Below are 23175 nucleotides of genomic sequence, written 5' to 3'. Positions count from 1 at the left end.
GCCCGGCGCCTCCTCAGCCGGCTCCGCCAGGGGACGCCCTGCGGCCGCCGCCGCTGCTCGGGCCGGGCGGGCGGGCGGCCCTTCCCCGCGGGCCGTGCCGGGCCGGGCCGGCTGCCCCGAGCTGCCCGGGGCGGGGCCGTGCCCGCCGCATGCCCGCCATGAGCAGCGGGCAGAGCCCCGGGCAGGCCGCGGAGGGGGCCCCCGCCGCCGCCCCCGCGGTCTCGGCGGTGCCCAGGGTGCTGTCTGCACTCTTCTACGGGACGTGCTCCTTCCTCATCGTGCTGGTCAACAAGGCCCTGCTCAGCGCATACAGGTGAGCGCCCCGCGGCTCGGCACTGCCCAGCGGGGAAGGTCGGGGCTGAGCGGCTCTCGGGGGCGGCTGCCAGCTGAGAGCCTGCTTCTGGTGCTGGCAGGCACGCTGCCGTCCTGGAAGCACCTCTCCTTTATAAGGTAGACAAAGATAAAAAGCAGAGCCCGAGAAGGTCTCCGAATTGTAAAAGTGCCTCTGACATGGTCAGGAGGTAGCCCCTTGCAGAATTAGAGACCTGCAGCTGTGAGCTGTGCACCGTTCATGTTCTTTGCATAGTTTGCTTCGTTTTTGCTGTCTTTTAGTTCACAGTGGGCTAAGAACAGACACAGAACTGAACACACACAAAAAATAAATCTAGCAGTTACTTTCTAACATGTAAAAGCCATATATTGCATCTCCCAAAAATGATCTATGAGGCAATTTATTGTTTTGTTTCCTAGTGGTTTTCATCCCACAGTCTGCAGCTCCCTGTAAATCCCAGGTGTACATCTGGCACGTCCACGAAAGATAATCAAAGACAGCATGGCCATCAATAAACCTGAGTTTTGTACTACGAGCTTACAGCATTGCTGGGAACTTCTAGGGCTCTGCAAGACCAACAAGATTTGGAGAAATCTGTGTAGTACGTGTGAATGAAGTCTTCACACTTAAGTGTTGCAGCTATGAGTACAAACTAAAATACAGTTTAGATGTCACATGATTATCAAGTCCTGTTTCTTCTGCTTTTTTTTTTTTTTTTTTGCTTTTTTTTTTTTTTTCTGGTGCTGCTAATACCTGTTTCCTGGAACCTCTTTCACTGCTGGCAGTTCTTGTCCTTTATTTGTGTTATGACTCCAGTGTCCCCAAGAACTTCCTGCTGTGCCTCAGGGTATTTCTTTCTTCTGTTAATGCCGTGTTCCTGTCCCAGTGGTGCTCACTGGAGAAATACAGTGCACCAAGCAGCTCTTGGTGGCCTCTGTGTTAAATCACTGCAATCTCAAGGAATTTGTGATAAGGGAAAATTACAGAGCTTATTGAGAAGGTACGCCCCATATTGGGCATTTGTTTGTACAGGTGTGCACAGAGAATGAAACAGATTTTATTTCAGATTCCCTAGATGCAGATTTATGCATGACCATCCCTGACAATGTAGTCCAGCAAAATGCTGCATGGCTCCTTGGAGGAAGCGACTGTTTGTTAGGTTTGGGGAGCAACTTGGCACCTGAGGATTCCGGTCAGAGAGGCTCCAAACACATTGCTGGTTAAAACATAAAGCAGACAACCATAGTAAATAATTTATTTGCTTGAATTTCATTATGCATACAAAAAATTAGCTGTTGCTACTGCATCTTTTTTTTGTCTTTTTTTTTGTCTTTTTTTTTGAAGTAGGTTTAGGGGGAAAAATGGAGACTCTCAAATTCTTGGGGTGTCCTAAAGTTTCTGCTTTCTTACTGGTCAAGAATCTGTGCTTTGAGCAGGAGCCAACTGAAAGGAATTTAGCCATTTTAGCAGACAATAGATGTTTCTACAACATTTACATAGGATTTTTTTTTTTCAAGTACATATTGTTAGTGTGTTTGGACTGTGGAGATAAGCTTTCAGGTTAGGGCAAGTACAGCAGGTTTAGCTTACTGCACAGCGTATGTGAGGCCACTCAAAACCTTATGCTTTGTTAGAGTTCTCCAAGTATGTAATCTTCGCTCAAAATACACCAGAACTAATTAGCTCTTTAGAACTGATCAGCAATGCCTGTGAGGTATCATTTGTACCTGGCTTGTATTTTGCTGCACAAATAGGATATTAAGACTCCAGTAAGTGTTGCAGGTCCTGAGCTCTTCTGAAAGACTGGTCAGTCATCCACATGTACTAAATTTAAACACCTCTTTTACGGTTGTTGGATTTGGCTTTATTGGTGGTGTGGTGGTTTTTTTTGGTTTTGGTTTTTGGTTTTGGTTTTGGTTTGGTTTTGGTTTTGCTTTCCTCAGTATTAAATGTCTGTTTGTGCTTTTCAGGTTCCCATCACCAATATTTCTTGGAATTGGACAGGTATGTTCACATATAAAACATTCTACATGTACTTATTATTTTGTAAGTTCAACTGTTGTTAACATAGAGATATATTTTAGGGGGGAAATCTCTCTTACAGTGCACTGCTTCTTTTGTTAGATGCACTGTAGGAGTACTTTGTTTTAGTGAGATGGAGGAAGTTTCAGTCCAAGTCAAAAACATTGACTAGGAAGAGTCACATAAAGAACTGGAAATGACGTTTATTTTCTCCCATAGAACTCAGCAGTTAAGAGATACAGCCTCCCAAACTGTCAAGATTGCTACCAATGGCCTAGATGCTTTTAGAGTCCTGAAGCATTTGTGGAATATGTGTAGAAACAATGCCTCCCTCATCTGTAGACAAACAGTGTTTCCTCATAAATTTCTTCCACTTTCTCCATCAGTTTTCTGGTAGGACTACCATAAGCTTTTGGTTCTTAGCTACCTTATTAGCTTGTGGGCAATTTGCAGTGCCTCAGCAGGAATACTTGGTGTTGTAGTTAGGCATCGTAGTAAAACCAAAGTTCAAGTATTCATGTACGTGGCCCATAAAGAGGAAGTGTGTGACCCTGCAAAGGGGTGGCTTGGAAAGATGGAGATTTATCTCAAACATCGTTTAGGCAGATACATTTAAAAGAGAGGATTTATTTTCTGCCAAGGTTACAAGCTAAGAATTAGTGAGGAAGAGGGGAAAACAGGTCTGACATCTCTGCTGCGTAGTGCTGAAGTGAGTAAAAGGTCTTGTAAAATTTGCTATATGAGAGGGGGGAGAAAAATGGGGTTTGGTACTTTCAGACTGCTAAAACAACTGCACGTCTTTGGAAAGCTCATGTTTCCGTGGAAGCCAAAGAATAGAAATCCTTCATATTAAGGGCAATGGTATGTATGGGCAACGGGGCAATGGCCTTTCTTTGCAGAACCTAAGACTCAAGGCCGTTCCTTTGTTTTATTTACCAGTTCTTCCAAGATTTCCCTAAATGCTTTGAAAAGAGCATGTAAGATGATATAATACTTCAGTCACTAAAACATAACTCCACCCTGTCCTTGTAGGTAGCCAATTATTTTATTTTTATTTATTTTTTATTATATTTTTGTATATAACATTTAGTCTAACATTTTTTCCTCCCTGTGGCCAGCATTAAAGGCTTGTGAATGCTCAAATATTCTCCCTCATTCTCAACATACCTTTATTACTTATTGTTCACTTTGTCAATAGACAGATCAATGCATGCCCCCCCCCCAAAAAAAAAAAAAAACAACAACAAAAAAAAAACCTGTAGGAGTTATTCATCAGACCAAACAACACTGTGTGAAAATAGCATGATAATGCTGGGATCATCTTCTTAATTTTCTTGGCTCCTTAATATACACTTTTTTTTTTTCACAAGGTACAACTTTTTTTTGAGCCATAAAACTTATATATATTGTACTTTAAATAAATAACAAGCAAAATCAATGAGAATAAAAAGTTACTCCTGTTTATTCACTACATTCTGTGCTGTTGAAAAATGTACATAATACATAACATCTCTCTATTGCTCTGCAGTTACCTTAAAGGAGTTATAGCCAAGTGAGGATCAGCCTCTTATCCCAAGCACAAGAGGAAATGGCCTTAAGTTGTGCCAGGGGGGTGTAAGGTGGTTATTGGGAAAAGTTTCTTCAGTGAAAGCGTTATGAGGCATTGGAACAGGCTGCCCAGGGAAGTGGTAGTGTCACTGTCCTCAGAGGTCTTCAAGAAACGTGTAGATGTGGTGCTTAGGGACATAGTTAACTGGTGGACTTGGCAGAGCTAGATTAAAGGTTGGACTAGGTGATCTTGGAGTCTTTCCCAGCCTGAATGATTCTATAATTTTGTCAAATGCATAGATTTTGTCTTTAAAGCAGTTCTTCCATCACGCATTATGGTTTTGTTCTTATATGACTTCTTATTTATTTTTTTTCTCTTTGTTTAGATGGCAGCCACTATACTTATCTTGTATATATCAAAATTAAATAAGATTATCCACTTTCCTGACTTTGACAAAAGTATACCTGTGAAGGTAAGCATTACCTAGCGTGTGATAGTAGTAAGAAAATGTTACCTTCTGTAATGGATGTCTTTCTGCAGGACCTGAAAACTGTTTTCAGGTAGGAGACAAGACAGGAAAGAAGAACAGAAAACAATTTTGTATTTTTAAATCAAATGTGATTTTCTGTATCTTTGTTTCATTCAATGTTGGATTAGATGATTTCCATTTCATTGCAGTATTCTTGCCTTCAGTCTGAAGAGAAATGTAATTTGGTATGCAATACATGGGAAAGGATGTTGTACTTCATACAGCTGGATAAACTTTGTCAGGTTCCTGAAGTACTTTGTTGGATGTGTACAGCTCCCTGCAGGATCAGTGCAAGATCTGTGTCTATAAGAGCAAATCTAGTACACAACATGAAGAGAGAAATGCTGCTTGGAAATTTGAATGGGGCATGTAATATAGCAAGAGAAAAAGAATATATCAGAGACCAAAAACCCAAACAACAGTTCTCTCCAAATGTAAGATTTCAGCTTATCAGAAGGTGTTAAAATAATACTCATCAAAAACAGTGTAGGTAGGTGCTAGCTGCATGATGCAGCCCTTAAGTGTGTGTGGTCCAAAGAGGCAGGATAGAGAGAATATGAAGGAGTATCTTATATTATCTCAAATTGGGAGCTGAAATGACTACAGAAATGATCCTTCTAGATTTTTTACAACCATGTTCAAGATTGCTAGAGCTTTTATTTTTATTTTTTTTTTTAGTGCAAAGGTCTACATATTTATGTCTTGTTGCAGAATACTGGTCAGCATTTGCTCAGAGAGAGAATTAGTTCCCAGGCCTGCTGCAGAGCTCAGCTATCCTAGCTTCCTAGCTTTTCAAGCCAGCATCTCCATTGCAAAATCTTGTTTTGCTAGCAGGGTGCAGTTTACTACAATGCTGTGTGTTCTTAATGCATGTTGAAATTATTGGGGTTTCTGCACTTAGAAATCTTGAAGGAATATCTGTGCTGTTGATTATAAGATGGATGATCCTTTTTTTTTTCTTAATATGAATGAAGAAGGTTTCCCAGTGAGTAGCTCTGAATTCCACTTATCAAAAACTTTTTGAGACCTTGAGAAATTTATTTCCTCTGCATCCTCTATCAGTCCCACTACTGTCCCCATAACCTTTACAGTAATGTCAGTACAAAGGCACTAAAAAAGTACAGCATCCTTTTCACTTTGTCCTAATAATATCTATCCTTTGGAAGACTTTCCTGGATATGCTGGGAGTGGTAAACACTGCAGCATCCAAGACTTACACTTTGCTTTTAGTGCTGGATATGACGAGTCACAGTGAGTGAAATAGACCTGTCTTGTTGATTTTTTTACTTTTTAAAACACTGTTTGACTGACCTCTTAGTCTTTGACAGCTTTTGGTTTCACTAAGACACTAAGATCATTGTGGCTTTTGACTCCTGAATGGTCTCAGTGATTTCAGCTAGAGTTTTAAAGTAGCAAAGTGCTTACTTTTGCAGTAAAACTTCAGATTTCTTGAAAAGCTTGTTAAAGTAAATATTTCACTGATCTTTGATGCTATGAAGTTGATTGCAATTTTTCCTTCACAACCGATGACTTCAGAGGAAAGAAAATGTAATGTCAGCTGTTTTCATCCTATATAGAGACAGATTTCTACGTAAAAGCCTGCTGAAGAGGTAGTATATAACAAAATTTTTGCGAGTTCATGTTGACAGGGGGAATATTTATTATGTTACTGATACTCCTTTAACTTTGAACTCTCAACTTTAGATAACTATGGCTAACTTTGACTGTACTTTACTCCTCTTTGAGGTAAAGAAGGGCAGAATTTTCAACATAGGTAAAATGCAGCCCATTCCTGTATGTTTTCCTAGCACATACAGCTTTGAGAAGACGTACCCTGTGACAAACACAGTGTCTACCAGCACACGTGTATAGGCACACCAACACCAGCTATTGCACACATGCGGACCAGGGATGTGCTTTGTCTTTCTGGCATTTCAGCTCCACTTGACTGATAGCAAACGGGACTAGACGTGCACACTACCTTTGTCCCCACTGATTACTTTGGCTGCTTTTAATCTTCTGCAATTTTTCTGCAGTGGGCAAATGACAGCTTTGAACTGCAGCTGACTATTGCGTAGAGATCCGTGACTTCTTGTATGTTTTCTCAAGGCCCTGAAATTCTATTATTGTTTCTCTGTATTGAGTTATGGCCCATATATTTCTGTGAGAGTCAGTCTCATTATGCTAGAAGCCAGAAATGGTAGAGCTTGATTTACACCTAAATATTTATCTTTCACTTCTAGTGTCTCACATAGCGTAATTCATTAGGTAGATCTAAAATAATCTATCTTCCAGAGATACTAATTTATGCGGGGTACCTAGAGAAACATGAAATATTTATAGCTTCTTTTTAATTTTTATTCCACTTGCTCTCTTGCTTATTTTGTTACAGCTATTAATATTACTTCTATATGTAAAATCCAAACATTAGGTATTAATCTGAGAGTGACAGTAATTAAAATAAAATTGATTAAAAGTGACTCTAAATGGAGTCTGAGTCTCGTTAGAGATAAATTGCTACTGTTCCAGTGAAGTCAGTGAAGCAGTGCAGGACTCAAATGGTCACATGAAGAGCTGTAGATCAGTTTGCAGCAGTTACGTTTTTTTCCCCTTAATACCAAACCACCTTCTTTATTGCTAAAACTTGCTAAACGACATCTAATATTACAGTTCTCAAATTTTATCAAAGTTTCTCAACAGTGCTTCAAAACATAATAATCTGAGTTGTGCTTTTAATTTTATCACAGTTGTTTCCTCTGCCTCTGATTTATGTTGGAAACCACATAAGTGGATTATCAAGTACCAGCAAACTCAGGTATAGTAAATAGAAGTTATAATACACTGGCTTTTACCCTTTATTTTGTGGGGGTTAAAAGCACTGAAGAAAAGCGTTGCATAGGGACTTTAATGCAAATGATGTCTGTCTGTCTAAATACCAGATACTACTATCGTATCTTATAGCACTATAGTAACTTACCCAAGCATTTGACCTGTTTACAAGTTGTATGCTTCTTTTAAATTCTTGTAATGCTTCTTTTCTTTCTTGCTTAGAAAAAATAAATCACAATACTCCTCTGTGACAAGGAAAGTGCTTTTATATTATTTTCAGGGTCCTTTCCCCTCATAACTCCAGTGTCATTTTTCCTGGGTGATCTATCGACAGGGCTTGAAAGCTCTAAGACTTCTTTGAAGGAAGAGGGATGTGGGGAAGATTTGTATCATGATGTTGTTGCAGGTTATTTAGGACATACCACGAGATGGAAAAAATACTGTGGAGTGGAGTGGTAGCGGTGGTGTTCCCCTGCTGAGCACAAAGAGCTGGCTGTGGTTTGGGTTGGAAGGGACCTTAACGACCACCCAGTTCCACCCCCCTGCCACGGGCAGGGACACCTCCCACCAGACCAGGCTGCCCAAAGCCCTCCAGGGATGGGGCATCCGCAGCTTCTCTGGGCAGCCTGTGCCAGTGCCTCACCACCCTCTGCGTGAAGAATTTCTTCTGAATCTCTATCTAAATCATTTAGTTTAGTGTCCTATCACTACCTTCCCTGATAAAGAATCCCTCCCCAGCTTTCCTGTAGGCTCCCTGATCCATGAGAAGGTACTGCCATGCTAGTGCTATAGAAGCATAAACTATGTAGAGGACCTGCAGTAGGAGACTGAACGACAGAGTTTTCTGTGGAAGAGGAGTGCAGAATCATAATGGCTGTTGTGGAATTTGAGATCACTGCAATGCCATTGCAGCTGTTTCTTGTATGTTATTACAGGCTACTGAGGATTTGACAGTAAGTTAAAACAAAACTGAGAATTTTGTAGATTTTAAGCATATCATAACTCTGAGATGCTGGGAGAGAGAGTACATACCTTTTTGTCTAAAGAATTAATTTTCTTCCACTAGCAACATTGGACACCTGATTCTGCAACATTTTTTTGTGCACACGCTGAAATTGTTCCTCTGAAGTGTCTGTTCAGGCAAACACAATGCCTTTGGCTGCACTGTTCCTAGGAGTGTTTAAGCTGGTGTGAATACAGAAGTAGTTTCAATTCTGTGGAAGTTAGGTTTGTGGGTTGTTCTTCCCCTAACCATAATTTTTAATTTTAAAAACCTGCAACCTGCAGGTGATCCTATGCATAATCTCAAAAGGTCTCTTTGAAAGCGTCCAAAGTCAGTGTTAGGATCTGTAGTGTTTATTAATGCAGTTGCCAGTGCTTATCTTAAACAGAGGATTAATTGGTCCAGATGGCCATGCTGTCAGATTCCTGAAGTGTCATATGTAAATGTTTTCTCAAATTAGTCAGAAATGTTTCCAACTGTATCACTTCATGCAGACCAACAATATGTTGTTCCAAAGTAGTAATTTGTTTGATAGTTTGTTTGATAGGATCCACCTTTCATGATTCTTGTACACTCTGTTTTCTTCTTATGGATTTATTTTACTTTTTTTTTTTTGAAAGTACAGCTTGTTTACCAAGCTTGTTCACTTTGTGTTTTATCTTTGTTATGTGTTTTCAGAGACAGCTTTATTTCTTGTCTTTTATATTTACAATAGAAATGATTGTTACTTACCCTGCCTGTGATTTCTGTAGAAAGATTTATTTCACAGGGACTACGTTAAGCAGGAAATAGCCCTTATGTTCCATTTCACTGGTGTGGAGGGACTTTTCAGAAGGTAGCCAGTTGCAAGCTATTTTACAAACTGGCAAACCTTGTTATTTTCAATGATTTGGTTATCTAATCTGCCTCTAGTGTCAGACTGACATTTTTATGTATGGTAAGTGGTTGGGAATTTGTTTTGCTTGCCTATTGCTGGGGTAGTTGTTTCATCCTCTGGTTTCTAAAACTACATAACAATTAGAACATAAAAATGCTGTTAATTTGAAACTGTGCTTGGTTTTTTATTAATTTATTATTTAATTATATTAGTTTATTTATTATTTATTTATTTATTTTGACAGTTTGCCGATGTTTACAGTGCTCAGGAAGTTTACCATTCCACTTACATTACTGCTGGAAATCATCATACTTGGGTGATTTTATTTTATTTTTTTTCATTTTAAGATACCTTTATTTGAGATCATATCAAACAGATTACTTGTGACATCTCATCAGGGTACTGAACGAGTGATTTTTACTGTCAGACAGAGAGAAACAAAGAAAGTGGTTTTATGTAGCTTTTATCTGAAGACATAGATACACCGTAGTGAATACGAGAGAAAAAGTGTGCACTTTTCACAACTCATTCTCTTGACTGTTGCACAGGAATCAAGTAAGTGATCCGTGACTCAGATGCTTTTTTTAGCGAAGACAAATCCTTATGTCTCAAAACAGTGATCATAGTATGGTACTTCGCTTATGCAGAATAGCTTGATGAGTCAAATCTTAAAACATGCCAGTTTAGTGAAGCAAAATATGTGCTGTTAGGTCAGCAAACTCTGTAATTACAACAAGTTATCTTAAATGAGAAATTAAGAACTTTCTGCTATTGCAGCTTGGGATCGCTAGTTTTGAGTGTACTGCCTTGGAAGAATAGGAATATAAATCTGTAATAATTTTTCTTACCTCTAAAGTTTTACCCAGAAGGCTTGTGTTTGGGTGAAGCTAGGTTAAAAGGGGAAAAACAGCTTGCTGAAGCAGTATCCAAGCAACATCGTTGGGGAAAAGCTTTTCAAAAAGCCCCCAGTTAAATAGTCATCTACTTTTGGTTGAAGTATCGCCTTTTGGTGATCAAAATCAGTTTGAGTCATATTTGGGGGAACACCTAGATTCTTTTCTAATTACATATTCTCACAGGAAAAGCAGCAGAAGTTTCTATCTTCTGTCAGCCTGAGGATTCTCTCAAGCAAGTGAGGAAAGAAAGTGTTAGTCAGTGAGATTGCAGGATTTCTCTGGGAGCATTATGCTTTTTTTTTTTTTGATGTATCTTTTCTCAGAGGCCTGCTCAGAGCTGGGGACTGGCCTAAGAGACATGGGAAGGTCTGCAAGACGCATTGCAGCATGTGTTTTACAAAAATATTTGAGACATTTCTAAATAAAGGAATGTACCTATAAGAAGTAAGGTGGCTTTATGGTATGCTTTGCCCTACTCTGTGTCAGCACTGATGTAGGCACACTGAAGAGTATCAGAAGCTTCTGTGCTTTCCACTCCAGATGAAAATCTTGTTTGATTTCAAAAATAACCCAGATAGTCTGCTTTATAGCATTTTCCCCATGAAAGGTGAGATGACAAATTGCACAAGAGATGTGTAGTGATTTTTATTTTTTAAATGACTTGAAGACACTTAGGTATGTCCCATATGAACACCAGTACAGGATAGGTTACAGTGTACTCTAGTACTGATACTTTAAACCCTTAATCTTTACTATAAAAAATATCTAGTAGCAGAGTACTCATGATGCTTTTACGATCTCTGTTCTCAGTGCCAAAATCTGACAGTTTGGGCCATAACTTCCCATCGTCAACCACGTTGCTTCTGTAAGGTTTTCAGGACTGTGCCCTCCTGTTAAATATTTCGTGATTACTAGTTGCTTTGGAACATTTCAGTCAGAGAGACATTTAATCTCCTCTTCAACTAATGAAAACGTGAACTGTCTAATTTTGTCTACAGGAAACGGTACCCGCTGAGCATTTTTATCAGTGTGTTTGCCATCGTTCTTGGGGCTTTCATAGCAGCTGGGTAAGGTTTTCATTTGTGAAATGTGCTTTTGTTTTGTTTCATAACATAACAGAAGTCATGTTATGAGAGGAAGGACAACAGGAAGAGTTTCTTCCTTGTTAAGTGCCAAATGACCCTAAGTCGATCCACTTACTCTGAATGAAATTGACTTGGATGATCTCTCTACTGACATCATTGTGAGGTGCAGGAGTACAAAGGGAAAGATTGAACTCCATCTGAAAGTATTTGGGTGCTTCTTTTTCCACTCCTAGCTTTTCTGTGTTTGCAGAAACATAGCAGGTTAAACTGTGTAAGAAGCACTGACTTCCTTTCATAATATCATTGTATTTTAATAGTTTCAAAAGAATATATTTGTTCTGGGTAGAAACAATGTTCTTTTGGTTGTCAAATTTTGTTTTGAGTTAGACAATGTCTACTTTTTTATCACTTTGAGCAAGTTCAAATACGAGATATGTTCACAAAGTACTTATCTGTTAGTCTCCCGTGTTTTCTTCTTGTTCAAAAATTCATTTACTTAAATGGAAACGTAATATTTTTATTTATTTATTTATTTATTTTCCTAATTTTTGGCTTTACTGTGTACAAAGGTAAATAATTTCCATGTGGTGTGACTTGGATAGAGCCATGTCCTATTAAATAAATCTCACTATATCCATGAGGTAACTAGTCAAAACAGAAAGGATGACAATATGTCTGGTCTGACTATAAAAAAAATAGATTTTATTCCATAGCTACATTTTTGTGTTAAAAGAAGTAGATAAATATGCTCAGAAATAATTGAACAGGTTGTCATGTTTGAGACAGACGGAATTTTTCACAAAATGAAAGCTGAACTTTTCCTTCTACTTCCATGCTGAGTTCTGGGAACTCTCTGATGACTCATTTGTGATCGTCCTGTGACTGGAGAAATAGAAAGTACCTTGACATGCAAAGGAGATTTAAAGCAAAGCCTGTGACTTGAATGATTTCTCAGGATTTACATTTCTTCATTTATGGTAGTTCTCTGGTTAAGCAAGGTAGTATTACACAGTATAATATTTGTTTATTTACAATATAATATATCTTTTCCAGGTCTGATCTGTCTTTTAATCTAGAGGGCTACACCTTTGTATTACTAAATGATATCTTCACAGCTGCAAATGGAGTTTACATGAAGCAGAAAATGGATCCAAAGGTAACTGAACGGTGATTAGGTTGAATTTAACATTTTGACAATAAGGTTAATTAGTATATGACTTTATGAACATTCTGTATGCACTAATAAATAGTTTTATTGCTTTCATATTTCAGTTGATAGGTGAATATACACATCATTAATACAGAACAGCCTGGGAAAAAACTCATAATGAGTGTCTGAGAACAGGCCTAAATAAGCAGCAAGTTTTATTTTCTCTCAGGTCTTTTAGGAAAACTTTGTGGTGACTTTATAATGTTGCTTTTGTTTAAAAAAAAAAATCCAAGACAAAAGCAAACTATGTACCAGTAAGCTTGATTTATATCTAAGGATATAATCATTTGACTAGAAACACACTTTTAAGTGACATTTATGTAAAATAAACCTGTGGGGAGGAACAGAGACCTGTCTAGTTTAAGTCAACAGCCATCACAACTGATATCTTTGTAGGCTATCCAAAAGCAAGTCTAAACTCAGCACCAGTATGCCAAAGCATTAAGTGATACCTTGATAGATTATATGCTATATAAACGCTGAGCAGGCTACTCTAAGTTTGGTGACATGAAAACATACCAAGTCATAGCAAAAAGCAGTTTTGGAGATGTTGAATTCAGGTTTTGTCACTGACTTTTATGGGTTATTCTGTACAGTGGAAATATGTGTCTTTTAATAATCTCAGAAGTTGCACTGAACACAGACCCTGCATTTTTCTTTGAGAGCAGCACTTACTGGCCTCACAGGTTTCTGCAAAATACAGTGTTTCATTTTAAAGCAACACCTAAACTGCAGAGATTTGCTGAATAGTATAACTGAATCTGGAAGAAAGGAAGGCTGCTTTTTCATTACCCTGATCCTCTTCTGCCTTTCTGTCAAGCAAATAAACCTACAGGATGTATGGCACCCCTCAAGCTGCTTGAAGTTACAGCAGTTAGCAGTGACTGCGGGTGCTACGTCTAGGAGTCAGGCTTAATTTTCACTGTTACACTGGCCCCAAGGAGCCACCTTACGCTGTGCATTCGGGGTGAATCTGCACTAGCTGAATGCAGTCTAATACAAAGCATCTCTGGACTGATGCCTCAGGAAGTTTATGGCTAGCTACCGCTGTACAGACACTTTTCCAGGTGTAGCAGAACAGTAGTATTTTTCTGAGTATTCTGTGACGGAAATGGAAGCACATGTTAGCCCTAAACACCGAAACCAATGATCACAAACTTGTGTTTTAAATTGTAGTACATTACCTTCTAGCTGCTCGTTTATGATAGCGTCAGAAGAATTGCCAGAGCAGTGTTTATTTTTTTTGCTCTCAGTTGTCTTGTATTTTGAAACACCATGTTTCATTTTTCACAGGAGTTGGGAAAATATGGTGTCCTTTTCTATAATGCTTGTTTTATGGTGGTTCCAACGGCTATTATTAGCTTTTCTACTGGAGACTTTCAGCAGGTAAGCAGCAATATTACATATATCAAATTGATAACAGTATTTTATTGTGTTTTTTTTTTTTTGTTTGTTTGTTTGTTTGTTTGGTGTGTTTTTTTTTTGAGGTTATGAATTTTTATTTGTTTATTTATTTATTTATTGAGAAGTAATCCTACCTCCATGTTAGTGGCTAGCATTTGGAACTATGTCACTTGGACTTACCCTTTACAGATAAGAAAATGCAATTATTCACTCTAAGAAGAATCTGAAGCTGAAGTATAGCTCTTATAGAATTACCATTTCAAAGTAATACAGGACAGGGTCCCACAGCTAGAGCAAGTGGTTGAGAATCCAGCTGTACCATGTGATTTTCCATGTTCTCTGGAAAGAGGCTGCAAATACGAACACCAGATGATTTCCAGTTTTTCTCTCATTCAGAAGAGAATCTTGTTTAGTCTCAGTCTGGTTTAGTAATCTGCATGCTACAGTCTCACCAGACTATAGCGTAACTCTCCATAGGTAATTATAGGACACCAATACTGTAGGCAGTATGTCCTGGCAAGTAGTGTAGCAGACCAGAAGATTTGTGTTCTTTTTCTGGCATCCTCACAGTTTTGCTGAGTCACTTTTTTCTTACCTATAAAAAGAGTCTGAAGATTTGTATTCCCTTTTGGAATTCCTTGAGATTTGCCCCTGAAAATTGCTACAGAGCTTGTGGGTATCATAAATTGTTCCAGCATCCTTTTATTGCAAGTTGTTGTGCCCTGAGCACTCATGATTTTGTCTTTGTGTTCTTATAAGTCTTCTTTCACTGGAAAAATTGTCATTCCCTGAAAAATGATGTGATTTATATCTATTCTATGTGAAATGCCTTCTTGTCATCTTAGTCAGTTGTCTCTGAAGTTAAATATATCAAACTGTTTCAAAAGTTACATAAACGTTTTATTATTATATTGTAAATCTGTTTTGTGATTTTTCACATTTTCACGTTAACTACATTTTATATCTGTTTACAGTTATATAGCACACAATTCTCTCTATCTCTCTTTTTTCTTTGTTTAAATAGGCAACGCATTTCCAGCACTGGACAAATTTTTTATTTGTCTTCCAATTTCTTCTTTCCTGCTTGTTGGGGTAAGGACAAAGGGCAATCAAGTAAGACATTTTAATGGCAGTGTTGTGCAGTGTTTATTGCTCCTTAATAAAGTTGAGGAGCACTTCATGATTCAGTGTTTCAAATTGCAAATCTCCATTGTAAAACTTATGAATAAGTTATGTTAAAATTCAAAGAAAATGCATTTTTCCCCCAGGTTTCTTTCTTGCTTTTAAAATATTTCTAATACTGTAAATAACCATTTCAGTACTACCTGTGTTGTTGTCCTCACAAGTACTGTGGTCAACAAGATAACATTTAGGTTTTTAGTTTCTGTACTCAGTATCCCTCTGCTAGCCATCTGTTCTGATTATCTGACTAAATCTATGCAGTTAATAGAATGTAAACACTTTAGTATAGGAACTGCTTCAGTACATTTGTTCTTTAAAGTATCTGGAAGAATATGGGGCACTCAGAAGTAAGAAACAATGCTTTTTTTCTCTTGGAATTGCAGAATAGAAAAGTAAGAATAGAATAGGAAGAACAGAAAAGTAAGTTGGGTCCTATTCTACTCTTTCACATAGAACCATCCGAAGGGTCAAAATACTTTTACATATTGACATTTAAGAAGTACAGAGAATGGAAGCGACTTTGCTAAAGCTCAAGCAGCATAAAGAAAGACTTAATTTTTTTAGATTATATTTTGAGTAATTTGTATATGCACCTAGTTGACTTAAAGTACAGATCCACAAGTCTTTTGGGGGAGACAGAACAAGTTGGGATGAAGATCTCAGCAGAATACTAGTCCCTGAAAAATGTTGAACATTTTAAAGTATTGCTGAGATTCTGAGCTCCCTGGAAGGAACTTAAAACATTTTTTTCTTTTATTTTCTGTAGGTTTCTTTTGATGTATTCTACTGTCCTATGCAGTCATTACAATTCTGCACTTACGACAACAGTAGTTGGTGCCATCAAGGTGAGTAAAGGATTAGAAGAGAATGCTGAAATAGAGCATTGCATCAACACTGATCCTGATTATGCTTTGAGCTGGAAACTCAAAGCAAGGGCTAACACTGAGACGCTGCTTGTGTCATAGCTGTATTTTTACATTTTGGAGATCCACACTAGAAAGTCACCTTGTTTTCTTCCATTGAAAGAATGTATAGATATACTCTAGAAAGCAATATGAGTATTGCTTTGGTTTAATTTTTCCTATAAGAGAAACTTGAATCGGTTTTAGTTAAAAGATGTAAAAAAAAAAAAAATGTAAAAGATGTGCATTTAATCACATTTCAACAGGCACTGTCACCTGCTAGTGTTTTTTTTCAAATTGCTATGAGTTTGTCAGGATAGCCCTAAGCAAATCCATTGCAAACTGATACAGACTAATCTATGTTCATTTGGGGTTGAACTTATTTTAATTGCTCCTGATAATAGGGCGCTCATAGATGAAAAATAATGGCTAAGCCATAGTAACAACTGTAGTACGGAGCTTATTGCATTATGTTAACTGTTCCATCCTCTGTGTGGGAACTTGTATTCTAGCTGAACGGACTACTTCATTTTGATTTATATAACTTCTGGTCAATTTGATTAACATTAAAATGAGCTTGTCTTAAAAACTGAACTTGGTGTCCTCATAGTCTATTTTCTCTAACCGAGATTAAATTGAAACCAGTGCAACTTTCTTTGTGTTGATGAGACCACAGTGTCTGATTTGGGAAGACTGCACAAACACCAGTAGTTTTGTAGGTCAGTTTGGAAAGGAGCATAAAGCTTAACCCAGAAGAGTTTTAGTAAAAGATGAAGTTCATGTGGTTGTGGGCCAAATAACTACCAATATCCAAACTAGCTGAGGCACAGGAATAACAGTCATCAAGGTGCTCTCTTGAGTGGGTGACTAAGGAAAACACTAATTCCAGTATAGCAAAATCCGCAAAAAGAAGATGGTAGTTCTCTTTCTACAGATGTTTGTTCATTTGTTATTTTGCTTTTGGAAAGCTGGTAAGAATAATCTAGTAGTTTTTCCTTCAGGTCCTGAAAGCTTTCTTTCAAATTTTATATATCAGCTTTGAACCATTAAGGTAGAGCAATGCTATGTCTATTTTCTGAAGTATAATTAACTAACTTTGAAATGCCTTGGTTTGCTTTAAAGTTGAGAAGCACTTCATGATTCAGTAGTCCCCAGTAGAAATCTGTAGAAATGATGTCATTGTTCAGGTTAGCTGCTAAAACATTTGAAACCAGCAAAGCACTGGTAAAATGATCACACAGTTCTACAGCTTTCCTTCTTTCTGTAGAGGGCAGTTTCAGATTCCCAAAACTTGATGGGGCTGGTACTGGACTCTTTAGCTTTAAACTGTGCCTGACTTGAATTTGAGCCAAGTGCTTTCAATGAGCTTTTAGTTGGCAAAGTAAGGAGGTAACCCTTTTACAGCAATAATAAAAACCTTTTATTATAACTTTAAAGCATACTTTTTTAAGCTTGAGAATCTGAAACCTGCTATTAAGAAGCGGGATTTGAAATGAGCCTTCCAAAGATTTAAAGGAAGTACAATTTCAGAAAGTAGCCTTAGCTCCATTTTGCCTAATGTCAGATAACTAATTTTCATATTCTGTCTCTTCAGAAAGTCACTCTCAATGCCTTGCCTCACATTTAGAAGATACACTAGTTTTATTTTCTGTTAAATTATCCATAATGATGACATCCCAGGAAACTAATTTAAGCACTAATTTTAGAGTGGCCAGCAACAGAGCATAGCTACATGTATTTCTTTAGTAAAGTAAATTAATTTGTGTTCTTGGAGATATCAATTGATTTCAACAAATTCATAGCTTTTGTTTTCTTTTCAGAATATATCCATCGCTTACATCGGAATGTTGATTGGTGGAGATTACATATTCTCTATGTTGAACTTTATAGGCCTAAATATTTGGTGAGTAGAACTTGAATAGCCATTGTTTGTTAAAGCTGAAGATTTCTCAGTGAGATACGGTTTTATGTTTTGTTTGGTTTGGCCCACTTGGGTAATGCAGTTTGGAAACAACCTGCCTGAGGAAGCAATGCCTCAGGATGTGAAATTCATTACAATTAGTTATGTTTTTTCATATTTGTTTGCAGATACTGAATCTTATCACGGTAGGATCTTTACTATAGAAACATGCCTGAAGATTTACTTTTTTTTTTTTTTAACTATCCTTTTTTATGAGTAGTTTTGGACCTGATCAGTTCTGTGCTGTGAGTCTTCCAAGGGAAAAAAAAAAAAAAAAATGTGGTGTGGGAAACAAGAACACTGACTGAGTGAGTTGTGTTCATTGAACATGAGTTACGATTCAGAGTTGTGATGGTTTGTGTTTTGATGAACTCTTGCACCTGCTTCTATGGATGTGTTGAAGCAGATGATAACTGATCTTTGTAGTCTCAGGGCTAGTTTCTGACATGGCTTACATAGTTCTCAGGCACTCCTAATTTATGGTAGCTGGCATTCCTTAATCATTCAGAAGGGCAAGTAAATACCTATAAAGTGACCGTGTGTGCATACTTTATCAAGAATCTCTGACACCTGTGTTCATTCTCTTTTCTTTAGTATGGCAGGAGGACTGAGATACTCATTTTTAACTTTAAGAGGAAAAAGCAAGTCTACGCAATCTGGGGATGAAGAGAATGCACTTCTCGAGTCAAAGTGTTAGTCAAAATACCTGCTTTGAAAAAGATTGAGGACTTAAACAAGTATGTGCTGGAACATATTTGGAATGAGGAAAAAAAAATCTACCTCAGTTACCACAGATCTGCACACATCCCATTGGTTCAGAAATATTTTTGCACACCATATTTTTTACACATGGACAAGTTTAATTTTTAGCTTATTAAAAAAAAATAAATAATGTGATTATTTATAAGAACAAATGCCATACATGAGCAAATCTCAAGTTATGAAGTTTTTAATTCACCTGGACTTTGGTGCTACTTGTACCCAACAATCTGTTAGTTCTGCCTCAGTTTCTGTCTTCTCTTTGAGGAAAAACTCCCTGCAAGGATCACAAGGCTTGATTCACCATTGCCTTGTGCCATATATAATCTCTGAAATCAGTGAAGAGACAAAAGATGCTTGTGGCTCAGAATGATTTCACCTATGCACTTACTACTCACTTGTATAAGTGACTGTAGAACATATGGATCAAAGGAGAGATGTGCCCCGAGATTGTTCTGTGTGTACGTGTTGACTGAAGAACTCAGGATATGGCCTAGTGTGTTTGGTATGCACTGTGTAGACATTCTCTCTCAGTCTTTTCCTCATTCTCCATAACATCACAGCATTCTGCTGCTGTTGTCACTGTTGTTACAAGTGAATCGTCATAACTTTGCTGCAGCATTGAGGAAAGAAGGAAACTTGGAGAGGCTCTTTTAATAATTAAAGAGATTTTTTTTTTTTGACAGAGCCAGTACCAAGCAGGTAATTTAGAGAGATAACAAAGGTAACTCTATTTTTGTGCAGGTACAGTCATCATTTTATATCACAGTCCTCTTCTCCAATGTTTTGTCTGTAATTACTAATTAATGCTGCACAGAAGTGATGTTACAAACTACAAGTGGTATAACTAATTGATATATGGAAATCTAACTGTTGTGTTTCAATGGGAAGAAAGAATCTGCATCTTACATATGCAGTGAAAGTTTTTTTGGTACTAATTTATGCTCAAAATTCAGAGCAGGTGATCATGGCAAACCTGAGAGTTTGCTATATCCGGCAAGGTGAGTCCAGTGGTTCAAAAAAAAGTCTGGACTCTGATGGTTTCTGTTATTACTTAGGACAATAAAAGCATTGCTCTGTATTCTCACTTCCTTCTCTGAAAATACAGCAGATAATGTTTACTTGCATTTCTGAGGTTGTAGTGTTTAGCCTTTGAAGCTAACCTTAGAAGCACTGCAGCACTGGAGGACAGCAGGTTTTCAATTCCATACAAACATGAGCCAAGATTTTTTTTTTAAATAGTCAAATCAAAAGAAGTTTTTGGAAGACTTTGACATGGAACCAGGATGATGTCATGACTTGTATCCCAGTTTGAATTAAAATACAGAAAAACATGAAAGGCATTATGTGATGTGTTACACTTGAATGACCAGACTGGATTAAATCTAACAAACCAGAAGCTTCAGGGACTGCCTCCGCTGCCCACTACCTGCATGGATTCAAATGGTAAGAGGAAGAGTGACTGCTGATATTAAAAGTGTTTATTAGTAATTAGCAAACACAGTCAAAGTGGAAACAGAAATCTGGGCTATAAAGTTTCTCACGGCAGGCTATGAGATTGACTGGGGTTTTGGGCAGTCTGATCTAGTGAAAAATGTCCCTGCCCATGGAATGGGATTATCTTTAAAGGACCCTTCCAATTCAAACTTTTCTGTGATTCTGTGAGATGTGACTTATATTGTCTACCCATTGAGGAGCTGTGCAAGGGATGGGTTACTACATATGTTTGAGAGATCTTGTGTTTTAAAGGATTTCCTATGTACTTAAAAAGCGTTCACTATTTTGACTATAATACTAACGAATACATAATGGCACCTACTAAATAAGTTTCCACAAAGGAATAACTGTGTACATTTCATTGATTAATATTTTGCTGTACATTTATAAACAAATACAGAGTGTAGTTTCAATTGGTTTTTCATTTCTGTGTAAATGGACAATTGTAATGATTTCAAGTACACATGTAGGACATAAATATTTGCTTTCTATAGGGTCAACTTCTGGACTATAGTTGAAGAATTTTTCAGAAGTTCATTCCATACTGTAGTGGAAATAATTTTATTTATTTTTTTATCTGTATCTTGATTTTGAATTCCTTCAGGCTTGGACTTACCTAACATACGGACCTGGCTCTCAGTCTTTTTGACAGTATTATTCAAATGGTTAAAAAGATTAGGAATAATCAAAATTAGGTATTATGTAGAAGAGCGTGCAAGTGATTGCATCCTTTCACAGATCAATTCAGCTTCAGTCACTTACTATTTTTCTTCTGTATCTGCAGAGATAATATTGTTCCGGTAAATGTACTGGTTGAAACTCTGGGAATATGGATTGAACCAGACACAGTTTTTCATGTTAGAATTTAGCCAATTACTGAAATGGCTATTCAGAACCTCCAGCTAAGCAATTTAAGCTCTCAGTTAATAAAGCAGTAATTTAAAACTGATTTCTCATACGATACATCTGTAGGTAATCCTGCTCTTTTCTACAGATTTCATGTTAGCTTAATGTAATATTCCAACAGTTGTGAAACTATCACTTCTTTGCTGTGTGAAACTTCAGTTTCTTTCTTTTGGAACAATTGAAAAATGGTTACAGAAAACTTAAGTCTACAGAACACATATTTAAGCACTAGTAGGTGACCTAGTTTTAAGAAATAATTGAGTGACTTCTGAAAGTCACATTCCCTTAAAAAAGTGCCTTATGGTCACATAATGCTAGCTACAAAGCTTGATTTTCAGAAGTCCCTTCCATACTTCTAAAATTTAAGTTTTACAGGTGACAACGTGTGTCTACAAGGAACTTAAGTATGGTAACAGAAGAAGATTAAAAAACTTCTGAAAGCAAATTTAAATTAAGCAGTAACTGGATTGGAAAGGAACTTTGGACTGTACATTAACCTGTTCACTCTTGGTTTTATAGGATTGCTTAGCAGCAGACTAACTGTAATGGAGTGAAATGAAGAGAGAGAAAGTACAGTGGCTGTCACAAGAAGCTTTCTAGCCATGCACTGTGTAACATCCTTGCAGTGATTCCTGTGAAAAGATAAAAGGAATACCTCGGGGGAAAAAAAAGTAGACTGGGCTGGATGAACAATTCCTTGAATTCAAAAGGACTGTTTTGTTGTTGTTGTTGTTGTTGTTGTTTTTCTTCTTGGATCTCAGCCTGATTTACAAGTATTAGGCCCAGCACAACATGTGTTTCAGACTTGTAACCAGTCTCTGGAAAAGAAGTAAAATTGCAAGGGAGTGTGGGCAGAGCTGGAAGTGCAAAAGTGAAGACCTATAGCTGTGGACTTTGTGATTCTGTAGTCAAAAATGGTGTTTTGTTTTGTTTTATTTTAAATTTATTTAAAGGAGGTATTCAGCAGCATTGTTGCATATGAAAAGGCATAGCACAGCTTGTTCAGATTTAAAGTTTTCCTTGAGTAGTGAATGACTCTTCGGGGAATTTGTGATTGTATGTAAATATTTAGGAGAAATTTAGTATTCAGACCATTTTTAAGACTGGCCTTACCTGTGGAGTAAAATGAGGTGTTAAGATATAGAAAACAGTATGAATTTTTAAGGGAGATTAAATATCAAGAAACTGGCTTGTTGTTAAGATAGTAGTGTTTTTTATATCATTTTGTTACAGTTAATGTTACATTCCTTGTGATTCAGGCATCATCTCTTCTCTTTAATTCATCTGTGTACGTTGGTTTTCTGACCAAAGGTGTCAGTAATGTGACACTTGATATACATTGCTGCTCTTCAGTTGAAGATTTCTGGGTGTCAGAGATTCAGATTAAATTTTAAAGATGCTTCATCTTAAATGTGAAAGAATATCATTGAAGTATATATACAATTTTTATTTTGCCTTATTGTAAGTGCATGTATAACCATCAGTGTTCCTCTTCTCCAGTTTAAGTTGGTCTTTGAAGAATGCGTATTTCAAACTGCCACTGCAAAGAAGAGTAAATGTTTCTGTGCCTTCCCTGAGATTTTCCATGTTAACATTAAAACAAACAAACAATCAAACAAACAAACAAACAAAAAAACTATTTGTGTGAATTTAATTAATTGCATTTTAATATTACTTTGTATTTTCAGCTTTCCAAAAATTTCATGTTGCATTAAGGTGCTGTTCTTGACACTGCTTTTTAGCATTATGTTTTTGATCCATGTCCTCAGCTTTAACACTAGTTCCAATGTATTTTGGTCAGAAAACTGGAAGTCCTGTTGCCTTGTTAATATCTTACTGTAGTAGTTTGTGCCATAATTTCACCATCTGTAAAATGGGTATTAATCTCTTACCAGAAAGCTTTTTTGAAGGTAATATAATATTGCTCCTTCTATTAAATAGGAAGAATTAGATGTCTTTATTACCCATTTATTATTTTGTCTTCAAATGTATTTTTCTGGCCTAAGCACAAGTTCAGTGTGAACTTGCCCTGGAAGTCTCTGGACTGGGGCTTAACTCTTCACCACTGTATGAAGTAGTGCTGTTGTGTTATCCTCAAGGTCTGGAGTATTCTTATCCAGGGTTTTGGTTTAGACCCATCTTCAGTCTCTACGATTCCTAAGCAACTACAATAAAAATATTTTTATTCTTTTGTTCTTGTGTAACCTCCAGAAAAGGAATGAAACCTTGCTACT

General features: G+C 37.3%; 1 protein-coding gene across 1 annotated transcript; it reads left to right on the top strand.

Annotated features, from left to right (window-relative positions):
• Positions 1-50: 50 nt before the first annotated feature.
• Positions 51-23133, top strand: SLC35D2 (solute carrier family 35 member D2). Its single transcript, XM_038170723.2, has 13 exons — positions 51-313; positions 2302-2335; positions 4288-4374; positions 7179-7246; positions 9385-9456; positions 11035-11103; positions 12175-12277; positions 13625-13717; positions 14760-14827; positions 15684-15762; positions 17640-17722; positions 18374-19984; positions 21461-23133. The coding sequence occupies exons 1-12, from the start codon at positions 150-152 to the stop codon at positions 18474-18476; spliced, it is 1023 nt and encodes a 340-aa protein (XP_038026651.1). The 5' UTR covers positions 51-149; the 3' UTR covers positions 18477-19984; positions 21461-23133.
• The last annotated feature ends 42 nt before the right edge of the window (positions 23134-23175 follow it).

Source organism: Anas platyrhynchos, chromosome Z, assembly GCF_047663525.1.
Source record: "Anas platyrhynchos isolate ZD024472 breed Pekin duck chromosome Z, IASCAAS_PekinDuck_T2T, whole genome shotgun sequence".
NCBI lineage: Eukaryota > Metazoa > Chordata > Aves > Anseriformes > Anatidae > Anas > Anas platyrhynchos.
Note: the sequence above shows the minus strand (reverse complement) of the source record. Positions and strands in the feature narration are given on the sequence as shown.

What these genes read in the sequence shown, in the direction of transcription:
- SLC35D2 (XM_038170723.2), top strand. Translation starts at nt 150, where the DNA reads ATGCCCGCCATGAGCAGCGGGCAGAGCCCCGGGCAGGCCGCGGAGGGG. An exon ending in ACAAAAGTATACCTGTGAAG is followed by an intron (nt 4,375 to 7,178) that starts GTAAGCATTACC and finishes ATTTTATCACAG; the next exon opens with TTGTTTCCTCTGCCTCTGAT. An exon ending in TTTATAGGCCTAAATATTTG is followed by an intron (nt 17,723 to 18,373) that starts GTGAGTAGAACT and finishes TCTTTTCTTTAG; the next exon opens with TATGGCAGGAGGACTGAGAT.